Consider the following 24652-nt stretch of genomic DNA (forward strand, 5'->3'; position numbering starts at 1 on the left):
TTGAACAAGCATGGAAAATAGTGTTTAAACCCTTTACAATGAAGAACTGTGAAGATATTTTAATTTTTATGAATTATCTTTGAAAGAAAGGGTCCTGAAAAAGGGACGTTTCTTCTTTTTTTTACAATGTAATTTTTTAAATACAATTTTACATGTATAAACTCCCTTATGAAAAAAGATTGCAGTAAGTTTGCAGTGTGAGTGCAGTGCACTGCAGTCATTCTGCAATTTACTTCGTCCAAAATACCACAGCCGTCTGCAGTTACTGCACTTTTACAGCAGTTTTAAAACGGCAATCTTTTTTTTGTAAGGGCTATGATAGTTACTCTCTTGATATTCTGTGCTTTCATTAAACATGTTAACCTCAGTGGTCATTGTGTACATGTTTCGGTAACATGTAAGGATACGGCAAATGTGGAGAGAGTTGAATGAAGACATCAATGCCAATAACTTCATAAAATTAAGTATTTATTTGAAGTGAGGAAATTTACTAAATCACTCTCCCCCATACCAGAGGTCCTTATATATCCCCTGGCTTTAACCCCAAGGCAAGGAGAACAGCTGTTTTGCAACAAATGATTATAAAAAAACTTACAAGATAGTGTTCAAGATCCTGAGTTTAGAATAGTAACATATTACCTATAGTGTGCTACTATAGACCTGGTCAATAGTGGAACACTGCATACTGAATAGGGTAATAATTTTGACAGATCCCTTGTTTGAACCTAAAACACTTCCAGAGCTAGCAACATGCTAATATCTCCAACTTCCTCTAACAAAGACATTTACCCTCAACAGAATCTCTAGTGGCAAAATTGAGGGTTATCATCAAGTTAGTTTGTAAAAAAAACAACTATTCAGAATCTCAGCTTCATTAATAACAATCATGGACATTTAGAAATCCAGACAGCACACAAATATAAATCACATAGCAATAGAAGCTGGCGTCATCGTTAATGCATTTATTTGTATAGAGCATATTGGCCTTGAATCTAGACACAACTAAATGGTGAAAATGTATCTCTTGAAAACAGAAGAACAGGCTCAAAAACATGCATGCACACAATACACACGCACACAATACACACGCACACACACAAATACACACGCACACAGTCGTGAAAGACTTTATCCCAGTAACCAGCTTATGCAAACTGACAGAGAGGAGGAAGAATGACCACACCATTGACTGTGGTGAATGTCCCTCCCCTCTCTCTGGTACATTGAAATCCAGCAGAAATATGTTCCATTGGTAGATGTGTAGGGAATGTACTTAGATAGTATTCTAAACATTAGGAACACCTTCCTAATATTGAGTTGCACAACCTTTTGCCCTCCGAACAACCTCAATTCGTCAGGGTATGGGACTCTACAAGGTGTCGAAAGTGTTCCACAGGGATGCTGGCCCCTGTTGTCTCCAATGCTTCCTACAGCTCTGATAAGTCAGCTGGATGTCCTGTGGCTGGAAGACAATTCTTGACAGACAAGGAAACTGTTGAGCGTGAAACTCCCATTCATAACGGTGCGCCTGGCACCTACCACCATACCCCGTTCAAAGGCACTTAAATATTTTGTCTTGCCCATTCATCCTCTGAATAAACACACACACAATCCATGTGGCAAGAGGGTTGGCATTGACAAGATGGCGCTGGACAACAAGGCTGACATTTTACAGATTCCTAACCAATTGTGTTTTTGTTCGTTTATTTGCATTGTTTGTAACTTATTTTTTTACTTATTTTGTACATAATGTTGCTGCTACCGTCTCTTATTATCAAAAAGAAGAGTCCGACAAGCCCGATGTGAATGATATACTGCTTTCCTGGGAACAGGCTCAGATCCCCGACATTTGCGTGAAGAGAAGGCGGAGAAAAAGGGGCCAGACGGTGAGCTGCCTTCTGAGAATTCATAGGCGATCGAATAAACCCCCACTTCCTTCCATTCTGCTAGCAAATGTGCAATCTTTGGAAAATAAAATTGGCGACCTATGCGGAAAATTAAACTACCAACGGGACATTCAAAACTGTAATATCTTATGCTTCACGGAGACATTATCATGGCTATACGCTGTATCGACAGGATAGAACAGCGGCGTCTGGTAAGACAAGGGGCGGCGGACTATGAATTTTTGTAAATAACAGCTGGTGCACGATATCTAAGGAAGTCTTGAGGTTTTGCTCGCCTGTGGTAGAGTATCTCATGATAAGCTGTAGACCACACTATCTACCTAGAGAGTTTTCATCTGTATTTTTCATAGCTGTCTACATACCACCACAGACTGATGCTGGCACTAAGACTGCACCAAATGAGATGTATTTCGCCATAAGCAAACAGGAAATTTAATGCAGGGAAACTTAAATCCGTCTTACCAAATTTCTATCAGCATGTTAAATGTGCAACCAGAGAGAAAAATACTCTGGATCACCGTCACTCCACACACAGAGACACATACAAAGCTCTCCATCACCCTCCATTTGGCAAATCTGAACATAATTCTATACTCCTGATTCCTGTTTACAAGCAAAAATTCAAGCAGGAAGCACCAGTGACTTGATCTATAAAAAAGTGATCAGATGAAGCAGATGCTAAGCTACAGGACTGTTTTTCTAGTACAGACTGGAATATGTTCTGGGATTCCTCCGATGGCATTGAGGAGTACACCACATCAATAAGTGCATCGATGCCGTCGTCCCCACAGTGACCATCGTCCCCACAGTGACTGACCGTACATACCACAACCAGAAGTCTTGGATTACAGGCAACATCCACACTGAGCTAAAGGCTAAAGCTGCCATTTTCAAGGAGCGGGTCTCTAACCCGGAAGCTTATAAGAAATCCCGCTATGCCCTCCGACAAAACCATCAAACAGGCAAAGCGTCAATACAGGACTAAGATCGAATCGTACTACACCGGCTCTGACAGTCGTCGGGTGTGACAGGGCATGCAAACCATTACAGACTACAAAGGGAAGCACAGCCAAGAGCTGCCCAGTGACACAGCCTACACCAGACGAGCTGAACTACTTCTATGCTCACTTCGAGGCAAATAACACTAAACATGCATGAGAATACCAGCTGTTACGGAAGACATCCGGAAGGATGTGCGCTGTGTTAAGAAGCAGTGCGGCTTAGTTGGGTTGTGTTTCGGAGGACGCATGGCTTTCAACCTTCGTCTCTCCCGAGCCCGTACGGGAGTTGTAGCGATGAGACAAGATAGTAACTACTAACAATTGGATACCACGAAATTGGGGAGAAAAGGGGGGAAAAAAATTCAACATCAAAAAAAGATTCAGCATGGGTACTCAGATCCTCAAAAGGTTCTACAGCTGAACCATCACCATCGAGAGCATGGTTGAATCACTGCCTCCAACCGCAAGGCTCTACAGAGGGTAGTGCGTATGGCCCTGCACATCACTGGGGCCAAGCTTCCTACCATTCAGGACCCCTATACCAGGCGGTGTCAGAGAAAGGCCCTAACAATTGTCAAAGAGGCTTCTAAACAGGTTCTACCCCCTAGCCATGAGAATCCTGAATATCTAATAAAATGGCCACCCAGACTATTTTCATTGCACCCCCCCTTTTACACCGCTGCTACTCTCTGTTATAATCTATGCATAGTCACTTTAATAACTCTACGTACATGTACATATTGCCTCACCTAAACCAGTCCCCGCACATAGACACTGTATAGACACATAGATACTGTACCGGTACCCCACTGTATATAGTGTCACTATCGCTATTTTACTGCTGCTCTTTTATTACTTGTTACTTTTATTTCTTATTCTTATTCATATTTGTTTTAAACTGTATTGTTGGTTAGGGCAAGTAAGTAAGCATTTGACTGCTCCCCTTCATCTACACTGATGGAAGTGGATTTATCAAGTGTCATCAATAACGGCTCGTAGCTTTCACCTGGATTCACCTGGTCAGTCCACATCATGGAACGAGCAGGTGTTCCTAAAGTTTGGTACACAGTGTATATGAGTTGCAAAGGAAAGGTGAGAACAACATCCAAGCATTATAGTCAACTCCCTTAAAAGGGTCCTGAGGAGAGGACAGTGATCCTAGAGAGAGATACCGAATGGACTAAAATCTGAGTTATGTACCCTCCGGCACAAAGTGGGAAAGCATTTTATGACATTGTACTGTGCCACAGGGTGGTCGCACACCAGCACCCCACAGCATACGGTTACACGGATAGACAAAGAGACACTCTTGTATTGTACACAGACACACACATTTAAACAAATACATACAGTAACATATCAAACATACAGAACCACACACACATACAAATATAATCATATCATGCAGCCATACAAACACGCACACACATGGGTATAGTGCCACCTAGCTGTGCGTTGGTGTACGCCTCTCATTGAGGGTCGAGACAATTATTGTATATGATCCTCTGTCGTCAAGTCTGTAATCATCAAAGCTAGCCCTGTGCTATGGAATGAATGATTACGTCTCATGTGTCCTTAGAGTTACATATACCAAGTCTGGTCTGCCCTTTCAGTCTATGGAGAATCCACCCACACACCTGTTTACAGTACATAGGAGCAGCACATAGCATAGGAGGGAGTTTGCTGGACACAAGGAGTGTGATTGGATGAGTCCTGTCTTCTTCTCAAGCCACTCCCCCTGCTCTGCCCTCCATAAGGTCCCATGGGCCAAAGAGTCATCAATGCCAGTCAACACATGTCCAGGCCCAGCCATTTTGGAATCATTTTTGAATCCCGATATCCTCAGTTTCTCTGTGCATTTCTCTTTCTGGCTCTTTCTCGCTGCTCTTGTCTTATTGGCTCTCTGAGTTGTAGCACTGAGCGTCTCCTTTTTCCTTCCCGTCGAAACCTGGCAATGGCTGCCCATACTTATCGGCACACCAGCAAAACCCTCGCTTTCTGCCCTTGGATGGACGGCACTGTGTGAGAAAGTGAGACATACAGGGAAAGAGCATATTAGAAAAAGATTTAGACTATTAAATTGACACCAGAGATCATCTCCAGGTGGAGATGCCGTCGGGGGGTACGCCAAATAAAACCTTTTTTTTTTTTAGATACCAAAGAATCTTCACATTTTTTAACAGTCCATTTAGTAAGGCCCGCGTCCATCGAGACACATACCAGCTGTAGTGGCAGTACTGCTACTACCAGCAGTACTACATCTGCACCTGACGACGACACACGTTTTTCTGCTTCCACGAGCATGCCCAAAGCTAGCATAAGTAATTCTACATTTGTTGTTAGCCCAGCTAGCATTGGACACTGACAGTTGTGAAGATCTACTGCCCAGAACATCAGACAGGGACATTGGGCCATCGAAGAGGTGCAAATATAATGAGAACTACATTGATTTGGGGTTCACTTATATTGTGAGTAGTGCCTTTCCTCAGCCACAGTGTGTTATATGTGCAAAAGTACTATCTCACAACTCTATGAAACCTTCACTCTTGCGCAGACATTTAGAAACAAAACATGGCAATTTGAAAAATAAGGGTTAGGGTTAGGGTTAGGGTTATTTTGAAAAATAAGCCACAGGAGTTTGAGCGAGAATTACGACAACTTTTGAGTAAGACATGTATAAAAGCAACAGATACCATTAATAAGAAGGGGCTAGAATAATTTTATATGGTGAGTTACTGAGTGGCTAGGACAGGCAAGCCCCATACTATTGTGGAGGACTTAATTATTCCTGCTTCCGTGGATATGGCTGGGACAATGCTGGGGGAAAAGGCAAAAAAAAACTATACAGACAATACCTTCATCAAACAACACTGTTTCACGACACATCAGTGACATGGCAGGAGATGTTTTATGCTTCGCATACAAGCCAATTAATTATATGCATTCACTGGTATATGTCAATTACGTTTATGGGGGGTCAATTAAGGAAGACATCCTCTTCTGCAATCCACTGGAAACCAGGAAAACAGGAGAGGATATTTTTTAAGTACTGGACAGCTTTGTGACATCAAACTGACTTTGGTGGTCAAGGTGTGTTGGTATCTGTACTGATGGCGCAAAAGCCATGACAGGGAGACATAGTGGAGTGGTAACGCGCGTGCAAGCAGTTGCGCTTGATGCCACTTGGGTACACTGCAGCATCCACCGAGAGGCTGTTGCTGCCAAGGGAATGACTGACAGCTTGAAAGACATTTTTTGTCACGACAGTGAAAATGTTTAACCTTGTTAAAGCAAGGTCCCTGAACTCTTGTGTATTGTCTGCACTATGCAATGATATGGGCAGCGACCGTGTAACGCTTTTACAACATACAGAAATGCGCTGGTTATCAAGTGGCAAAGTATTGACATGTTTTTTTAAATTGAGAGACAAGCTTAAAGCTTTCATTATTGACCATCATTTTCACTTGTCTAACTGCTGCTTGCATGATGACGAGGTTCTCACACGACTGGCCTGTCTGGGTGATGTTTTTTCTCGATCTGAATCTAGGATTACAGGAACTCTCAAAATTAAGGTTAGGATTAAGAAGTTGGAGCTCTTCTCTGTCTGTGTTAACAAGGAAAACACACAGATCTTTCCATCATTGTATGATTTATTGTGTGCAAATGAACGCAAGCTACGGACAATGTCAAATGTGATATAGCAAAGCACCTGAGTGAGTTGGGTGCACAATTACGCAGGTACTTTCCTGAAATGGATGACACAAACAACTGGATTCATTCTCCCTTTCATGCCCTGCCTCCAGTCCATTTACCGATATTTGTACAAGAGAGCCTCATCGAAATTGCAACAAGCGGTTCTGTGAAAATATAATTTAATCAGAAGCCACTGACAGATTTCTGGATTGGGCTGCGCTCGGAGTATCCTGCCTTGGCAAATCACGCTGTTAAGACTGATGCCCTTTGCAACCACATACCTATGTGAGAGTGGATTCTCGGCCCTCACTAGCATGAAAACTAAATACAGGCACAGATTGTGTGGAAAATGATTTAAGACTGAGACTCTCTCAAATACAACCGAACATTGCAGGGTTATGAGCATCCTTTCAAGCACACCCTTCTCATTAACCTGTGGTGAGTTATTCAACACTTTCAATGAACAAATAAGGTTTTATATGTAAGATGGTTCAAAAAGAGCAAAATTATTGATTATTATTATATTATTATTTGTGCCCTGGTCCTATAAAAGCTCTTTGTCACTTCCCACGAGCCAGGTTGTGACAAACTCACACTCATTCTTATGTTTAATAAATGTATTGTATAGTGTGTGTGTGGCAGGCTTACAATGATGGCCAAAAAAAATGGGAGCACGCTGACCCTGGTGCTAGAAGGGGTATGCAGTTGGAGGTTGAATGTCTGACGGGGTGATGGACTATAAAAAGTTTGGGAACCACTGATCTAGCACAATGGCAATAAAAAAGGACGCAAGGAAGTGGGACAATAAATGGTTAAGGACATTAACGTCCATTTTGTGCTGAGGAGCGGAGGAGACTTGGCCATGGGACGCACGCTGGTGGTATTTTCAGCTGCTTTTAAGGTCTACCTCCAGTTCCACACACATATAGAGAGCTTTAAGGTAAACAGAAACCTGGTCAAATATTTGCTTAGGCCCGTTTGTGAACAACTGAGACCCAAGATCTATTTTCAGCGAGCCGGTGGCCAGTACAAGTCATCTGTTGCTGATTATACCCCACAGCTCCAAATTATGGGTACTACACATGACTTACAGAGTCTCTGAAGCAACACAAGTGCTGTTATTTTACTGCCAATTTTACTGAAGGTCAGAGTCCTCTCTAGTAAAACATGCAGGAATTCATTTGAAAGAAAGGATAACAAACAGCATCACTCTGTAAAAGAGTAGATCAGAATGGAAGTCAACCCTTTCTCTGCTTGATATTAAATTTGTCTTGGTATCTGACCCCAGAGACCATAAAATAATCTCAACCCTGTAAAAGTGATAGGGTACAGTAAAGTGTATGTATGGACTGTTTAGTCAAAAAATGACTATCATATCTACTGCATCTTAAACCTAATATTGACCCCCGCTATCATTTAATTTCCCATATGTTAACAAATTATGTTTTATGATAATTTAATCTAAACAAACCATCGAGTAATATCATTTTAGTCAACTCCACATGCTGAGAGGTGCGGTCATATTTTTTATGGGTACTACAGGGTGGCAGGTAGCCTGGGGCTTAGAGTGTTTAGAGCAGACTAGTAACCGAAAGGTTGCCAGATCAAATCCCCGAGCTGACAAGGTAAAAATCTGTTGCTCTGCCCCTGAACAAGACAGTTAACCCACTGTTCCTAGGCCGGCATTGAAAATAAGAATTTGTTCTTAACTGACTTGCCTAGTTAAATAAAGGTAAAAAATATATACAGTGGGGCAAAAAAGTATTTAGTCAGCCACCAATTGTGCATGTTCTCCCACTTAAAAAGATGAGAGAGGCCTGTCATTTTCATCATAGGTACACTTCAACTATGACAGACAAAATGAAAAAAAAAATCCAGAAAATCACATTGTAGGATTTTTAATGTATTTATTTGCAAATTATGGTGGAAAATAAGTATTTGGTCAATAACAAAAGATTATCTCAATACTTTGTTATATACCCTTTGTTGGCAATGACAGAGGTCAAACGTTTTCTGTAAGTCTTCACAAGGTTTTCACACACTGTTTGCTGGTATTTTGGCCCATTCCTCCATGCAGATGTCCTCTAGAGCAGTGATGTTTTGGGGCTGTTGCTGGGCAACACAGACGTTCAACTCCCTCCAAAGATTTTCTATGGGGTTGAGACCTGGAGACTGGCTAGGCCACTCCAGGACCTTGAAATGCTTCTTACGAAGCCACTCCTTCATTGCCCGGGCGGTGTGTTTGGGATCATTGTCATGCTGAAAGACCCAGCCACGTTTCTTCTTCAATGCCCTTGCTGATGGAAGGAGGTTTTCACTCAAAATCTCACGATACATGGCCCTAGTCATTCTTTCCTTTACACGGATCAGTCGTCCTGGTCCCTTTGCAGAAAAACAGCCCCAAAGCAGGATGTTTCCACCCCCATGCTTCAACAGTAGGTATGGTGTTCTTTGGATGCAACTCAGAATTCTTTGTCCTCCAAACACGACGAGTTGAGTTTTTACCAAAAAGTTATATTTTGGTTTCATCTGACCATATGACATTCTCCCAATCTGCTTCTGGATCATCCAAATGCTCTCTCTTAAGCAGGGGGACACGTCTGGCACTGCAGGATTTTAGTCCCTGGCGGCGTAGTGTGTTACTGATGGTAGGCTTTGTTACTTTGGTCCCAGCTCTCTGCAGGTCATTCACTAGCTCCCTCCGTGTGGTTCTGGGATTTTTGCTCACCGTTCTTGTGATCATTTTGACCCCACAGGGTGAGATCTTGCGTGGAGCCCCAGATTGAGGGAGATTATCAGTGGTCTTGTATGTCTTACATTTCCTAATAATTGCTCCCACAGTTGATTTCTTCAAACCAAGCTGCTTACCTATTGCAGATTCAGTCTTCTCAGCCTGGTGCAGGTCTACAATTTTGTTTCTGGTCCCAGCTCTTTGGTCTTGGCCATAGTGGAGTTTGGAGTGTGACTGTTTGAGGTTGTGGACAGGTGTCTTTTATACTGATAACAAGTTCAAACAGATGCCATTAATACAGGTAACGAGTGGAGGACAGAGGAGCCTCTTAAAGAAGAAGTTACAGGTCTGTGAGAGCCAGAAATCTTGCTTGTTTGTAGGTGACCAAATATTTAAAATCTCCAAATCTTTGGAGGGAGTTGAAAGTCCGTGTTGCTCAGCAACAGCCCCAAAACATCACTGCTCTAGAGGAGATCTGCATGGAGGAATGGGCCAAAATACCAGCAACAGTGTGTGAAAACCTTGTGAAGACTTACAGAAAACGTTTGACCTCTGTCATTGCCAACAAAGGGTATATAACAAAGTATTGAGATAAACTTTTGTTATTGACCAAATACTTATTTTCCACCATAATTTACAAATAAATTCATTAAAAATCCTACAATGTGATTTTTCTGGATTTTTTTTTCTTCTCATTTTGTCTGTCATAGTTGAAGTGTACCTATGAGGAAAATTACAGGCCTCTCTCATATTTTTAAGTGGGAGAACTTGCACAATTGGTGGCTCACTAAATACCTTTTTGCCCCACTGTATATTTTCGAGGCAGAGTAATTCAAAAGATGGACTTGGAGTCAAAGAATGACTCCACTAAACAGTAGCTTGGAATCTAATAAAAGTAATAAAAAGAAGACAAAATCCGGAAAAAAAATGCATTTAAAAGCTGCTTTAATCATAATCCCTTTGCTATTTCCGTCATCTAACTTCAAAGGCTGCACGTAAACTCAAATCCAACTTAACTTCTTGGATATAGGGGGCGCTCTTTTAATTTATGGATTAAAAAACGTGCCCGTTTTAAGCGCAATATTTTGTCACGAAAAGATGCTCGACTATGCATATAATTGGCAGCTTTGGAAAGAAAACACTAAGGTTTCCAAAACTGCAAAGATATTATCTGTGAGTGCCACAGAACTCATGCTACAGGCGAAACCAAGATGAAACTTCAACCAGGAAATGGGCAGAATTTTTTAAGCTCTGTTTTCCATTGTCTCCTTATATGGCTGTGAATGCGCCGGGAATGAGCCTGCCCTTTCTATCGTTTCTCCAAGGTGTCTGCAGCATTGTGATGTATTTGTAGGCATATCATTGGAAGATTGGCCATAAGAGACTACATTTACCAGGGGTCCGCCCGGTGTCCTTTGTCTAAATTGGTGTGTAATCTACAAGCTGCACGCAGTCATCCAGTGATTGAGAGGAGAGAGGAGGCTTTCAACAAATGATATATCATGAAGAGATATGTGAAAAACACCTTGAGGATTGATTCTAAACAACGTTTACCATGTTTCAGTCGATATTATGGAGTTAATTTGGAACAAAGTTCGGCGTTTTGAAGACTGAATTTTCGGGGTTTTTTGGTAGCCAAACGTGACGCAACAAACGGAGCAATTTCTCTTAAACAAATCATCTTTCAGGAAAAACTGAGCATTTGCTATCTAACTGAGAGTCTCCTCATTGAAAACATCTGAAGTTCTTCAAAGGTAATGATTTTATTTGAATGATCTTCTGGTTTTTGTGAAAATGTTGCCTGCTAATGCTAACGCTAAATGCTACGCTAGCTGCGCTAGCTGTTACACAAATGCTTGTTTTGCTATGGTTGAGAAGCATATTTTGAAAATCTAAGATGACAGTGTTGTTAACAAAAGGCTAAGCTTGAGAGCTAGCATATTAATTTCATTTCATTTGCGATTTTCATGAATAGTTAACGTTGCGTTATGGTAATGAGCTTGAGGCTGTATTCACGATCCCGGATCCGGGATGGCTCGACGCAAGAAGTTAATTTGTCACGTGCCGAATACAAGTGTTGACTTTACCGTGAAATGCTTACTTTACAAGCCCTTAAACAACAGTGCAGTTCAAGAAGAGTTAAGAAAATATTTACCAAATAAACTAAGCAAAAAATATTATAAAGTAAGACAATAAAATAACAATAACGAGGCTATATACAGGGGGTACCGGTAGCGAGTCAATTTGCAGGGATACAGGTTAGTCAAGGTCATTTGTACATGTAGGTAGGGGTGAAGGGACTATACATAGATAATAAATAGCGAATAGCAGCAGAGTACAAAACAAATGGAGGAGGGGCGGGGGGGTCAATGTAAATAGTCCGGTGGCCATTTGATTAATTGGTCATCAGTCATATGGCGTGGGGGTAGAAGCAGTTACGGAGCCTTTTGGTCTTAGACTTGGCGTCCGGGACCGCTTGTCATGCGGTAGCAGAGAAAACAGTCTATGACTTGGCCTATTATATAGGTCCTGGATGGCAGGAGGCTTCTCCGCAGTGATGTACCCTCCGTTGCTCGTTACGGTCAGATGCAAAGCAGTTGCCATACCAGGCGGTGATGCAACCGGTCTGGATGCTCTCGACGGTGCAGCTGTAGAACTTTTTGAGGATCTGGGGACCCATGCCAAATCTTTTCAGTCTCCTGAGGGGGAAAAGGTGTTGTCGGGCCCTCTTCACGACTGTCTTGGTGAGTTTGGACCATGATAGTTCATTGGTGATGTGGACACCAAGGAACTTGAAACTCTCAACCAGCTCCACTACAGCCCAGTCGATGTTATTGGGGGCCTGTTCGGCCCCGCCTTTTCCTGTAGTCTACGATCAGTTCCTTTCTCTTGCTCACATTGAGGAAGAGGTTGTTGCCCTGGCACCACACTGCCAAGTCTTTGACCTCCTCCCTATAGGCGGTCTCATCATTGTCGTGATTAGGCCACTGTTGTGTCGTCAGCAAACTTAATTATGGTGTTGGAGTCGTGTTTGTCCACACAGCGTGGGTGAACAGGGAGTACAGGAGGGGACTAAGTACACACCTCTGAGGGGCCCCAGTGTTGAGGATCAGCATGGCAGACCTACCCTTACCACCTGGGGGTGGCCCGTCAGGAAGTCCAGGAACCAGTTGCAGAGGGAGGTGTTTAGTCCCAGGATCCTTAGCTTAGTGATTTTTTAAAATGTTTACCTTTATTTAACTAGGCTAGTCAGAGATTCGTTAGACACCGCTCGCATGACTTGACCGGGTGTCCACGTGAGGATAGCCGACCGCAGCGTGCACTCTCCCCTCTGTTGCGCCGACGATTCATCGGCTGTGGTCCTGATGCGAAGGCGAAGGAATCCAATTCCTGGTGTCAAAGCGAAGGAACTCAACGAAGGGCGGGATTAACTATGACTCTCTTAAGAACAAAATCTTATTTTCAATGACGGCTTAGGAACAGTGGGTTAACTGCCTTGTTCAGTGGCAGAACGACAGATGTTTACCTTGTCAGCTTGGGGACTCGATCTTGCAACCTTTCCGTTACTAGTCCAACGCTCCAACCACTAGGCTACTTGCCGCCCCAGCGATGAGCTTCATGGGCACTATGGTGTTGAGCACTGAGCTGTAGTCAATGAACAGCATTCTGGTGTTCCTTTTGTACAGGTGGGAAAGGGCACTGTGTCGTGCGATTGTGATTGCGTCATCTGTGGATCTGTTGGGGCGGTATGCGAATTGGAGTGGGTCTAGGATATCCGGGAGGATGCTGTTGATGTGAGCCAGGACCAGCCTTTCAAAGCTCTTCATGGCTACAGACGTGAGTGCAACCGGGCGGTAATCATTTAGGCAGGTTACCTTCACTTCCTTGGGTACGGGGACTATGGTGGTCTGCTTGAAACATGTAGGTATTACAGACTCGGTCAGGAAAATGTCAGTGAAGACACTTGCCAGTTTGTCCATGCATGCTTTTAGTACACATCCTGGTAATCCATTTGGCCCATGTCTTTGTGAATGTTGCCCTGTTTAAAGGTCTTGCTCACATGGGCTATCGAGAGCGTTAGCATACAGTTGTCCAGAACAGCTGGTGCTCTTGTGCATGCTTCTGTGTTGCTTGCCTCGAAGCGAGCATAAAAGGCATTTCGCTCATCTTGTAGGCTCGCGTCACTGGGCAGCTCGCGTCTGGGTTTCCCTTTGTAGTGCGTAATGGTTTTCAAGCCTTGCCACATCCGACGAGCGTCAGAGCCGGTGTAGTAGGATTCAATCTTAATCCTGTATTGACGCTTTGCTTGTTTGGTGGTTGGTCTAAGAGCATAGCGGGATTTCTTATAAGCGTCCGGATTATTGTCCCACTCCTTGAAAGTGGCAGCTCTAGCCTTTAGCTCGACGCAAATATTGCCTGTAATACTTGGCTTCTGTTTGTACGTACAGTCACTGTGGGGATGACGTTGTCGATGCACTTATTGATGAAGCCAATGACTGAGGTGGTATACTCTTCAATGTCATTGGATGAATCCCGGAACATATTGCAGTCTGTGCTAGCAAAACAGTCCTGTAGCGTAGCATCTGCGTCATCTGACCACTTCCGTATTGAGCGAATCACTGTTACTTCCTGCTTTAGTTTTTGCTTGTAAGCAGGAATCAAGACGATAGAATTATGGTCGGATTTGCCAAATGGAGGGCGGGGGAGAGCTTTGTATGCATCTCTGTGTGTGGAGTAAAGGTGATCTAGAGTTTTTTCCCTCTGGTTGCACATGTGACATGCTGGTAGAAATTAGGTAAAATGGATTTAAGTTTGCCTGCATTAAAGTCCCCGGACACTAGGAGCGCTGCTTCTGGATGAGCATTTTCTTGTTTACTTATGGCCTTATAGAGTTGGTTGAGTGCGGTCTTAGTGTCAGCATCAGATTGTGGTGGTAAATAGACGGCTACGAATAATATAGTTGAGAACTCTCTTGGTAGATATTGTGGTCTACAGCGTATCATAAGGTGCTCTACCTCAGGTGAGCAATATCTCGATACTTCTTTAATATTAGACATTGCACACCAGCTGTTATTGACAAATAGACACTCGTCTTACCAGACATAGCTTCTCTGTTCTGTCGTTCAGCCACGACTTGGGGAAACATAATGTATTACAGTTTTTAATGTTTCGTTGGTAGAGAAATCTTGATCCTAGGTTATTGATTTTATTTTCCAATGATTGCACATTGGCCAATAGAACGGATGGCAGTGGGAGTTTACTTGCCTCGCCTACGAATTCTCCGAAGGTAGCCTAACTGCCGCCCCCCTTTTTCTCCATCTCTTCTTTATGCAAATGACGGGATTTAAGTCTGTTCCTGGCTAATCAGTATATCCTTCGCGTAGGACTCGTTAAAGGATAAAGCTTCTTCCAGTTTGAAGTGAGTAATCGCTGTTCTGATGTCTTGAAGTTCTTTTCCATCATAAGAGACGGTAGCAGCAACATTATGCACAAAATAAGTTCAAAAATAAGTTACTTACTCCTTCAAACTATGTATACATTTATAGTTAAGAAGAAATGTTGGGTCTGAGACTCATGGGAATGTCTGCCACTCACTCCCTGCCTGCCATCTCTGAGGAAACACATACGTACATTTTAAATAAACAAAGACAATGAGTCTGCCATTTTGGTAAAGCTGGTTACGAGATGACTGTCAAATGGAGGCACATCCTTTAGGTATGAGACTCAGTGCCGTGGTGTGTAATATAAATGTTGCTTTGCTTTTGGTGGATGCCATGATGGCGCTAGTGGACTAAGTGCCTCCATATGAATGCGTCAGGGACACTCGTTTATTATAAACAGATTGTGGGCGTCCAGGACCACGCAAATGTGGGAAATGGCTGAAGCTTCTATTTTCTGCACTGCTTTTTCAAAAGTCTGACAATTATGGGGAGCGAGCGACGGGTAGTGGCGGGTGGCGGCGGCCACCTTGACGTCTGTCTCCCTGGGAGGGTTCGCGTTAAATGGCCGTCTTTCGAGCCGTGCAGGGCGCTTGCTGTGGTTTAGGGGTCTGTGGTTCCAGGTCTACAGCGCCAACCATCTGTCCCTATGGTATACCCCAACTGGTGTGGCTGAGCAGTGATGAGACTCTAATAACTAGTGAAAGACGACTGCAGCAGTGCTAGAGGAATGGATCCACTCCAGATATGAATATTGTATGCATGATGAGTCAGTCACTGATTTTGGAGTGTTCATTGATGAAGAAAGACTAAGTGGCAAGATGATCAGAAATTATAGTAGTTACGATGTTCTAATGGGGGTGATTCTCCTGGCCTTTGTAACACTGTTCAAATAGGTGGGGTCTGGTATCTGGGCTGGTCTTCCTTGGTGAAAGCATGATTGTAACACATTCAGTAATGCGATGTAGCCTGGGGTGGCTGACTCATAAAATTGCATAGTTTTTCCTACAGTGTGTTTGTATGATTTCTATACCTGTTTTTTCTTGTAGAAGCCCTTCTTGTCACAGTTTGGGATGCGGAAGCCTCTGGGGTTGAGGATGTCTGTGATCTTCAGTCCATTGAGGATACTCTCCATCTCTCTACGACAGGGACCCTAAACACACAAGAAGACACAAGCCCAGACTATAATGACCCATATTACTCCTTCCAAAGCACTCTGCCCACTACAGCTCAGATAATTATGTCATTATGTCAGATAATTATAGAGCCATTACTGCATGTAACTCCGTTCCATCTCATATTGCTCAAGTGAACAGTACCCCTGGTTTCAGAAAACAGATAAAGCAACACCTCACGGCACAACGCCTCTCCCCTATTTGACCTAGATAGTTTGTGTGTATGTATTAATATGTAGGCTACTTGTGCCTTTTGTAATAAAAAAAAATACATTTATGTTGTTCTGTCCTTGAGCTATTTTCTATTAATCTTCTGTATTATGTCATGTCTCATGTTTTGTGTTGGACCCCAGGAAGAGTAGCTGCTGTTTCTGCAACCGCTAATGGGGATCCTAATAAAATACCAAAAGTAGTTATCTAATGGCTTTACTCTATCCAATTCAAACAGTGTGCCAACACAAACCCCAACAGTGCAGTGTGCTTACTTGGTACTGTAATTCAATCAAAATGCTCTAGGAACATAGACAGGGATGCGATCATTGGTACAAGGCAACACCAAGCTCCATCTGTAGCCTACAGCACTACCCTTCAGTAGTACACAAACACTGGTGGTACTAGGGATAAGAAAAAAGAGGCAACTAATAGGAAATTAATTCATCTGACCACCTTGCGAGGGCTTACGCTTTGCTGTAAGCCGCTTAAAAACTCTAATACTTTACACAAAGGGATAGGCCAGGGGATAACCGTGCAATCAAAGAGACCCTAGAAAGGAGCCCGACAGGTCTTGTCCTCAAGTTCAGCTCCAGTCGCTGATCAAAGCAAGGCAAAGCAAAGCTCATTCCTCGTGCTGCACTTGTTCTCCTGCCGCCGAGTCAAAGGCAGAATCAAAAATAGAAAGAGGAGGGAGGGTCCAAACAGGCACACGCAGAGGCCCAATCCATCATCAGCTTGTTCTGAGGCTCGGCGCTCCCCTCCAGCCCGCCAATGCTCCCCTCCGTGCCCCCGGGCGGCACGCGGATGCCTTGCGGCGAAACAGCCTGATCAGAAACTGGAAGTCAGCTGCAGAGGCAGAGCTACCATGTCCAAATTTGCGCCACGCCAATCTCCCACCACCACCAATGCGCCACCGCCAGCAGTCAGCAACCAGAACCAGAACATTTCATCACCTGCAGACGGATGGAGAAAAACACCAAAACACTGAGGAGAGGGGGAAGAAAGAGAGAGAAAGGATGAGGAAGGGGGAGAAAAACACCAAAACACTGAGGAGAGGGGGAAGAAAGAGAGAGAAAGGATGAGGAAGGGGGAGAAAAACACCAACACACAGAGGAGAGGGGGAAGAAAGAGAGAGAAAGGATGAGGAAGGGGGAGAAAAACACCAAAACACTGAGGAGAGGGGGAAGAAAGAGAGAGAAAGGATGAGGAATGGGGAGAAAAACACCAACACACAGAGGAGAGGGGGAAGAAAGAGAGAGAAAGGATGAGGAATGGGGAGAAAAACACCAACACACAGAGGAGAGGGGGAAGAAAGAGAGAGAAAGGATGAGGAATGGGGAGAAAAACACCAAAACACTGAGGAGAGGGGGAAGAAAGAGAGAGAAAGGATGAGGAAGGGGGAGAAAAACACCAACACACAGAGGAGAGGGGGAAGAAAGAGAGAAAGGATGAGGAATGGGGAGAAAAACACCAAAACACTGAGGAGAGGGGGAAGAAAGAGAGAGAAAGGATGAGGAAGGGGGAGAAAAACACCAAAACACTGAGGAGAGGGGGAAGAAAGAGAGAGAAAGGATGAGGAAGGGGGAGAAAAACACCAACACACAGAGGAGAGGGGGAAGAAAGAGAGAGAAAGGATGAGGAAGGGGGAGAAAAACACCAACACACAGAGGAGAGGGGAAGAAAGAGAGAAAGGATGAGGAATGGGGAGAGAAACACCAAAACACTGAGGAGAGGGGGAAGAAAGAGAGAGAAAGGATGAGGAATGGGGAGAAAAACACCAAAACACTGAGGAGAGGGGGAAGAAAGAGAGAGAAAGGATGAGGAATGGGGAGAAAAACACCAAAACACTGAGGAGAGTGGGAAGAATTAGAGAGAAAGGATGAGGAAGGGGGAGAAAAACACCAACACACAGAGGAGAGGGGAAGAAAGAGAGAGAAAGGATGAGGAAGGGGGAGAAAAACACCAACACACAGAGGAGAGGGGGAAGAAAGAGAGAGAAAGGATGAGGAAGGGGGAGAAAAACACCAAAACACAGAGGAGAGGGGGAAGAAAGAGAGAAAGGATGAGGAAGGGGGAGAAAAACACCAACACACAGAGGAGAGGGGGAAGAAAGAGAGAGAAAGGATGAGGAAGGGGAAGAAAAACACCAACACACAGAGGAGAGGGGGAAGAAAGAGAGAGAAAGGATGAGGAAGGGGGAGAAAAACACCAAAACACTGAGGAGAGGGGGAAGAAAGAGAGAGAAAGGATGAGGAAGGGGGAGAAAAACACCAACACACAGAGGAGAGGGGGAAGAAAGAGAGAGAAAGGATGAGGAAGGGGGAGAAAAACACCAACACACAGAGGAGAGGGGGAAGAAAGAGAGAAAGGATGAGGAATGGGGAGAAAAACACCAAAACACTGAGGAGAGGGGGAAGAAAGAGAGAGAAAGGATGAGGAATGGGGAGAAAAACACCAACACACAGAGGAGAGGGGGAAGAAAGAGAGAGAAAGGATGAGGAAGGGGGAGAAAAACACCAAAACACAGAGGAGAGGGGGAAGAAAGAGAGAAAGGATGAGGAAGGGGGAGAAAAACACCAACACACAGAGGAGAGGGGGAAGAAAGAGAGAGAAAGGATGAGGAAGGGGGAGAAAAACACCAAAACACAGAGGAGAGGGGGAAGAAAGAGAGAAAGGATGAGGAAGGGGGAGAAAAACACCAACACACAGAGGAGAGGGGGAAGAAAGAGAGAGAAAGGATGAGGAAGGGGAAGAAAAACACCAACACACAGAGGAGAGGGGGAAGAAAGAGAGAGAAAGGATGAGGAAGGGGGAGAAAAACACCAAAACACAGAGGAGAGGGGGAAGAAAGAGAGAGAAAGGATGAGGAAGGGGGAGAAAAACACCAACACACAGAGGAGAGGGGGAAGAAAGAGAGAGAAAGGATGAGGAAGGGGGAGAAAACGAGGATGAAAACACAACACAGAGCAAAGAAGGAAGAGGAGGAGAACATTTCCTCACAGACTGTTCCTAGAAAGGAAAACAGTGGACCTGGCACTTACATACTCTGGGTCCTGCTTGGATTCCAGGGAAAAGTTCTGTTGGTCTGTGCTGAGAGCTCCAGGGCCTTGCTCCATCTTGTAACTCTGGGCCTTCTTCAGCTGCTCCCTGCGGATGACCTCTGCCTTGACGGGGTGGAGACGAGGGGGGTGATGGGGGATTCTGGGGGAGCCTACAGGAGGTCTGCTGGTGCTGAAGGAGGCTTGGAGCACTGGAGCGGTGGTGTTTCGCTCCTCCTCCTGAAAACCACCATCATTTTCTGCCAAAAACAGAAAGGGGGGGGGATTGTTTTGTTTGTGAGTTTATGTTGTGGCACATTTGGAAGCATTCCCAATACTTAATACTGTTTTATTCAAATATTTGTATTTTGTTTAGCCCACCAAGGGCTAAAGAAAACATACAGTAAATTATTGATATATAATAATTATTTGTGTGGGTGGATCACAATAATCATGTGAATGGTCTAGATGTGCTGGTTCAGATGTTTTTTTGACAATCCCTTGATGTTCATCCAAGCTAATAATATACTGAACAAAAATATAAACACAAACGCAACAATTTCAAAGATTTTACTGAGTTACAGGAAATCAGTCAATTGAAATAAATTCATTAGGCCCTAATCTATGGATTAAAGATGACTGGGAATACAGATATGCATTTGTAGTTCACAGATACCTTAAGAAAATATATGTATAAAAAATTAAAACAGCCTCACAATGGGCCTCATGACCTCGTGACAGTATTTCTGTGCATTCAAATTGCCATCGATAAAATTAACTTGTTTTTGTTGTCCGTAGTTTATGCCTGCCCGGTGGCTTATGGTAGAGAAATTAACATTCAATTATCTGGCAACAGCTCTGGTGGACATTCCTACAGCCAGCATACCACTTGCAGCCTTCCTCAAGAGACATCTGTGGCATTGTGTTGTGTGATAAAACTGCACATTTTAGAGTGGCCTTTTAGGTAGATGGATTATCTTGGAAAAGGAGACATGCTCACTAACAGGGACGTAACAAGTTTGTGCACAAAATGTGAGAGAGATAAGCTTTTTGTGAATATGGAACATTTCTGTTATCTTTTATTTCAACTCATGAAACATGGGACCAACACATTACATGTTGCATTTATAATTTTGTTCAGTGTAGTTGCACATTAATTACTGATGAAGAAAGGAGGGTAGAGAGGAGAGTTTGATATCCTTTAAAGATTACAAAATTGAAAAGCAGTTTTGATTTACAATTAGAAACCACAATATAGATGGTTGAAATAAATATTGATATCTGTCAAATAAGACTCATCCCATCAATAATCTCCATGAAACCCTTGTATCACAGTGTCACAGTTTTACAATTCCCCAAAGTGACAATTATAATAGCATAAACAGCAGTGATACAGTAACATTACAAGGTCAATATCAGCCAGATAATGGGTTACACAGTATAATTGTTTGCCAATCCAATTGTGTAAATATTGGACATATTTCGCGCAGACTGGCGTTATCCTTCCCGGATAGCTCAAGGTGATAAATTATATTTTAGGCTGCTTTACATCAAGATGTTTCAGATGACAAGCAAAACAATTATCGATCTTTTTACAGCTCACGTCATCATAATAATGTAATAATCAGTTGGCAAAGCATTCTTAAAAAACTTTCCAATCTGCGTCATCATCTTGGCATTTACCTTGTCTCTCATTGATTAAAGTGGCAACAGGTCTTTTAATGGTCGCGTTTGCACACTGTCCTCGTCCTTCCAGCAGAGCTTGGAGAGGTTTCGTCTCGCCGGGTTGGTGCTGGCATGTCATTCCGGAGCCACATCTCCCGGTGTACACTCCGCACGGCTTTCCAAAGGCCAGCGCGCAAGTCGTGCAGCACCCGCAGCCCGGTTCGCGAACTCTCTCCGCGCAGTCCTTGGGCAACGGCTTGCACAGTATCCGGGCTCCAGCATCACATGGTTCGCACCGGATAACCGGTCCTACTGCGACTGATCTCCGCATAATCGATGCCAGAACAACTGTCATCCAAAGTCTGCGAAAACATGTCTCCATGGTGATGATATCAGAAGGGTCTTGGTGCGTATTGTCCTGAATTTAACTCTGCATTTCATACAAATGAAGCCCCTTTGGATTTAACGTCTCAATATATACAGCCATCCACTGCAAAGTCACACCCCCTCTGAGTTGACTAAGTGAGGGATTGGAGGGATTACTTTAACTTCCACTCTGATATTTTCAGAAAAAACTTCCTTAAAAGTTTTTTGTGTACAAATAATTAATCAAATAAGCAATCTAAATAGGAAACAATCCACCTGATAAAAAAAAATCACCTTTTTTTAAAAACAAAAACAACAACACAGAGTTACACATAAACAAATGTACAGTCAATAACATAAAAGAAAAATAGAAAGATCTATGTTCAGTGTGTGCAAATGTAGAAGAGTAGGGAGGTGATTGAACAACTAATTATTCTCAAACAGATTGTTTGGGATTTTCTCTTTAGGTATGCCACCACAATAACTAGCTTTATTTTAGTTTTATGAAATCTTTTCAAACTTAAATTGGATGAACATAACAAAATATAAGATGTTTGATGCTGTTCTAAGGACTCTTGATTTCAGTCAGGGTATTTTATGTGAACTTCATAGAATACCAGTTTTAACAAGAATAAAAAACCTTATGCCAAGGAAATTGCTAGAACACTTGCCTGAAAGACAAATAAAAAGTGGCTAAATCAACCTCAGTGGAAGAGGATTAACCCCTAATAATAATTTTTTTTAAAATGTAAATACATATTTAGCTTCCAGTTAATGTTTATACCAAGTGGAGTGTCTGTTGTTTCAGATGCAGTTGGAACTGAGTTGATAGCCCAAAGCATTCCAAAGTTAGAGATAAAAATCTGATTCAGTTGGGCACTTCAATTCAATGTCTATTTCATGTTGGTTCAGCATGATTTCATTGTAATGATGTAGAAACAAAGTTGATTCAACCAGTGTGTGGCCAGTGGGATGGCACCTGTGGCCCCAAATGTTAGGATATGCTAGTAAAGTTACCAGGTTGTTAGTTTCTTTAGGCCACTCGGAAACAACTGTACAGAGAAGCCTTATTATTACAACAATTATTATCTAGGATATGTTTTTCATAGCAACACAGCAATATATTTGATATGCTACCAAATTGCTGTTGTTTTTATTGCAACTACAATAACAATATTACACATCAATAAAGGGCACTTTAAAACCCTGATCGATGACCAACTTAATCATTTGGGGGGTGTTCATTTTTGTCCTGTATCGCACATGCACAAGTGTTTATTCCTTGGAAATAAGTGGACAAAGTCCCAACATTTCTTCAATTTTTGTAATGTGTGACAGTGGCTACAGGAACAAAGAAGAGGCCTTCAGACTGTGCTAAGTAGTGCACAATGGCCATGGCAGGTGCCACCCTTTTTAAGGGCACGTTCAACATGTAAGTGTGCACCAATATTTCATAATGCACTTTTCATGCATCAATGGTAGGGCCAAAAATAGATGCTTTTGACCAAGTTTCCAGGCTCGGTGTCTGTATGTCCAGGAAGAGTACAATGACAAAATAGATTGGCGAGTCATGGGATGAGAAAGGTCTCCAGTGGAAAAAGAGATAGGGAGTGAGTCCAGCTCCAGACTGCAGGGAATGTAGCTTGTCCTGACAACACAACGCAGCGATGATCGAATGGTATGTATATAGCTATTGAAATGTGTTGATGGTTTATGTTCATTCTACATACAACCATTTTAACAACAATACAAAAAAAAACAATAACAAAAATGATACGTGGCTGTACACTGAGTGTACAAAACGTTAATAAGAACACCTTCCTAAAATTGAGTTGCCCTCAGAACAGCCTCAATTCTTCGGTGCATGGACTCTACAATGAGTCGAACGCGTTCCACGGGGATGCTGGCCCATGTTGGATCCAATGCTTCTCACAGTTGTGTCAAGTTGCGCCCTTGGCAATGGGTGTGCCTGAAATAGCCGAATCCAGTCATTTGGGTGTCCACATACTTTTGTAGATATCATGCATATGTTTGCATTTGATTTAATAAAAAATAAAAATAAATTATTGGGATTTTTGACAATTACCAGAACAGTAGGAAACAAGTGACAGGTCCTTGGGTAGCGCTAATCGCACATGCCTTGATATCTGGTGCGTTACCGCTAAACCACAACGTCAGTATTGCTTTATTCATTTAATATATGAACCTGTAATGACCTCTGCCAGTATCTATAATCCAATGTTTGAGAGTGAACAGGTCCAACCACCAGGGATTGAAGCTCTTGCTGATAGCCCATCCCCTGGATCCGTGTTTATACAGTACATGGCAACTCACAGTAGCTGTCCTTTATAAAAAATATATTAGGTGGCTACAGCTCTGGCCACATCCTCCCTCAGCTCTGATTGGTTGCTCCCTACCCCAACAACCGATTAGCAGGGCCTGCCTGACTCATAAAGCTTGCACACGGTAATAATCGCTTGTAACAGTAATAAAGCAATTCAGCGAGGCCCAATATGTTTACAAGAATGGAAATCTAATCAGATTTTACATACAAATGTAAATCTTAATGTCCTTTTTTTTTAATGAGTAGCAACAATGTATTCATTTTGACAATGACACTTAAGTATCAGGTATTTTTTTATGCATGTTTCTTGTGGTGCTTGACATGGAGAAAGTGCATTTCAACAGGTGGACCTTATGGAACGGGAGGGCCTGTGGATGGTTGTTTACCCGAGTCTCTGCTAGGGGGTGGAAAAATGAACTGACAATGAACTGATAATGAACTGTTCTACCTCCATTTCTGCACACGGAATCCAAGCACAGTTTGTGACATTTTTTGGTTCAGGGATTACACTGTCAGTAAATACTTTTAAATACTTCAATTATATTAAATATATGACTGTGTATGGTAGCTGCGTCCACGTAATCACCTACAGTATAACTTGTCATGACCTCTGTAACCGTTTACCATCCACAAGGCATGTTCGAGAGTGAACAGGTCCAGCTACCAGGGATTGAAGCTCTTCTTGACAACCCATCACCTGGATCCGAGGAGAGACCCTCTCAACTGAACAATGATCAAATGGTATGAATTAAATAACTGTCGAAACCATGAACTATCCTTTCGGGTGTAATATGCAGCTAGATTAGGCTGATGCTGGGCATTCCACGGAATAAGCAACATTTGAATGAATTAACTTGTTGCTGTGCACCTTTCATTGGCCTATGCCTATGGAGAAGTCCATATCAACTTACAACTGACGAATTCGACAGAAGCATAACACCTCACATAATTCCACTAGACATTAAAAAAGAGCTACCGCTGGATCATAATGGTTGCGTCTCGGGACGTGTGTCACGTTCTGACCACAGTCGTTGACCTGTCACTATCCTGGCTGTAGCCATCCGGCCCTCCGAAGTCAGAA

At 43.0% G+C, this 24652-nt stretch overlaps 1 protein-coding gene across 1 annotated transcript; it reads right to left on the bottom strand.

Annotated features, from left to right (window-relative positions):
• Positions 1-451: 451 nt before the first annotated feature.
• On the bottom strand, positions 452-21308 carry LOC109872345 (insulin-like growth factor-binding protein 3). The gene is made up of 4 exons (XM_020463545.2): positions 20880-21308; positions 19200-19456; positions 15804-15923; positions 452-4926 (listed from the first exon to the last, which is right to left on the bottom strand). The coding sequence occupies exons 1-4, from the start codon at positions 21241-21243 to the stop codon at positions 4801-4803; spliced, it is 867 nt and encodes a 288-aa protein (XP_020319134.1). The 5' UTR covers positions 21244-21308; the 3' UTR covers positions 452-4800.
• Between the last annotated feature and the right edge of the window lie 3344 nt (positions 21309-24652).

The sequence above is a fragment of the Oncorhynchus kisutch genome, linkage group LG27 (assembly GCF_002021735.2).
Source record: "Oncorhynchus kisutch isolate 150728-3 linkage group LG27, Okis_V2, whole genome shotgun sequence".
NCBI lineage: Eukaryota > Metazoa > Chordata > Actinopteri > Salmoniformes > Salmonidae > Oncorhynchus > Oncorhynchus kisutch.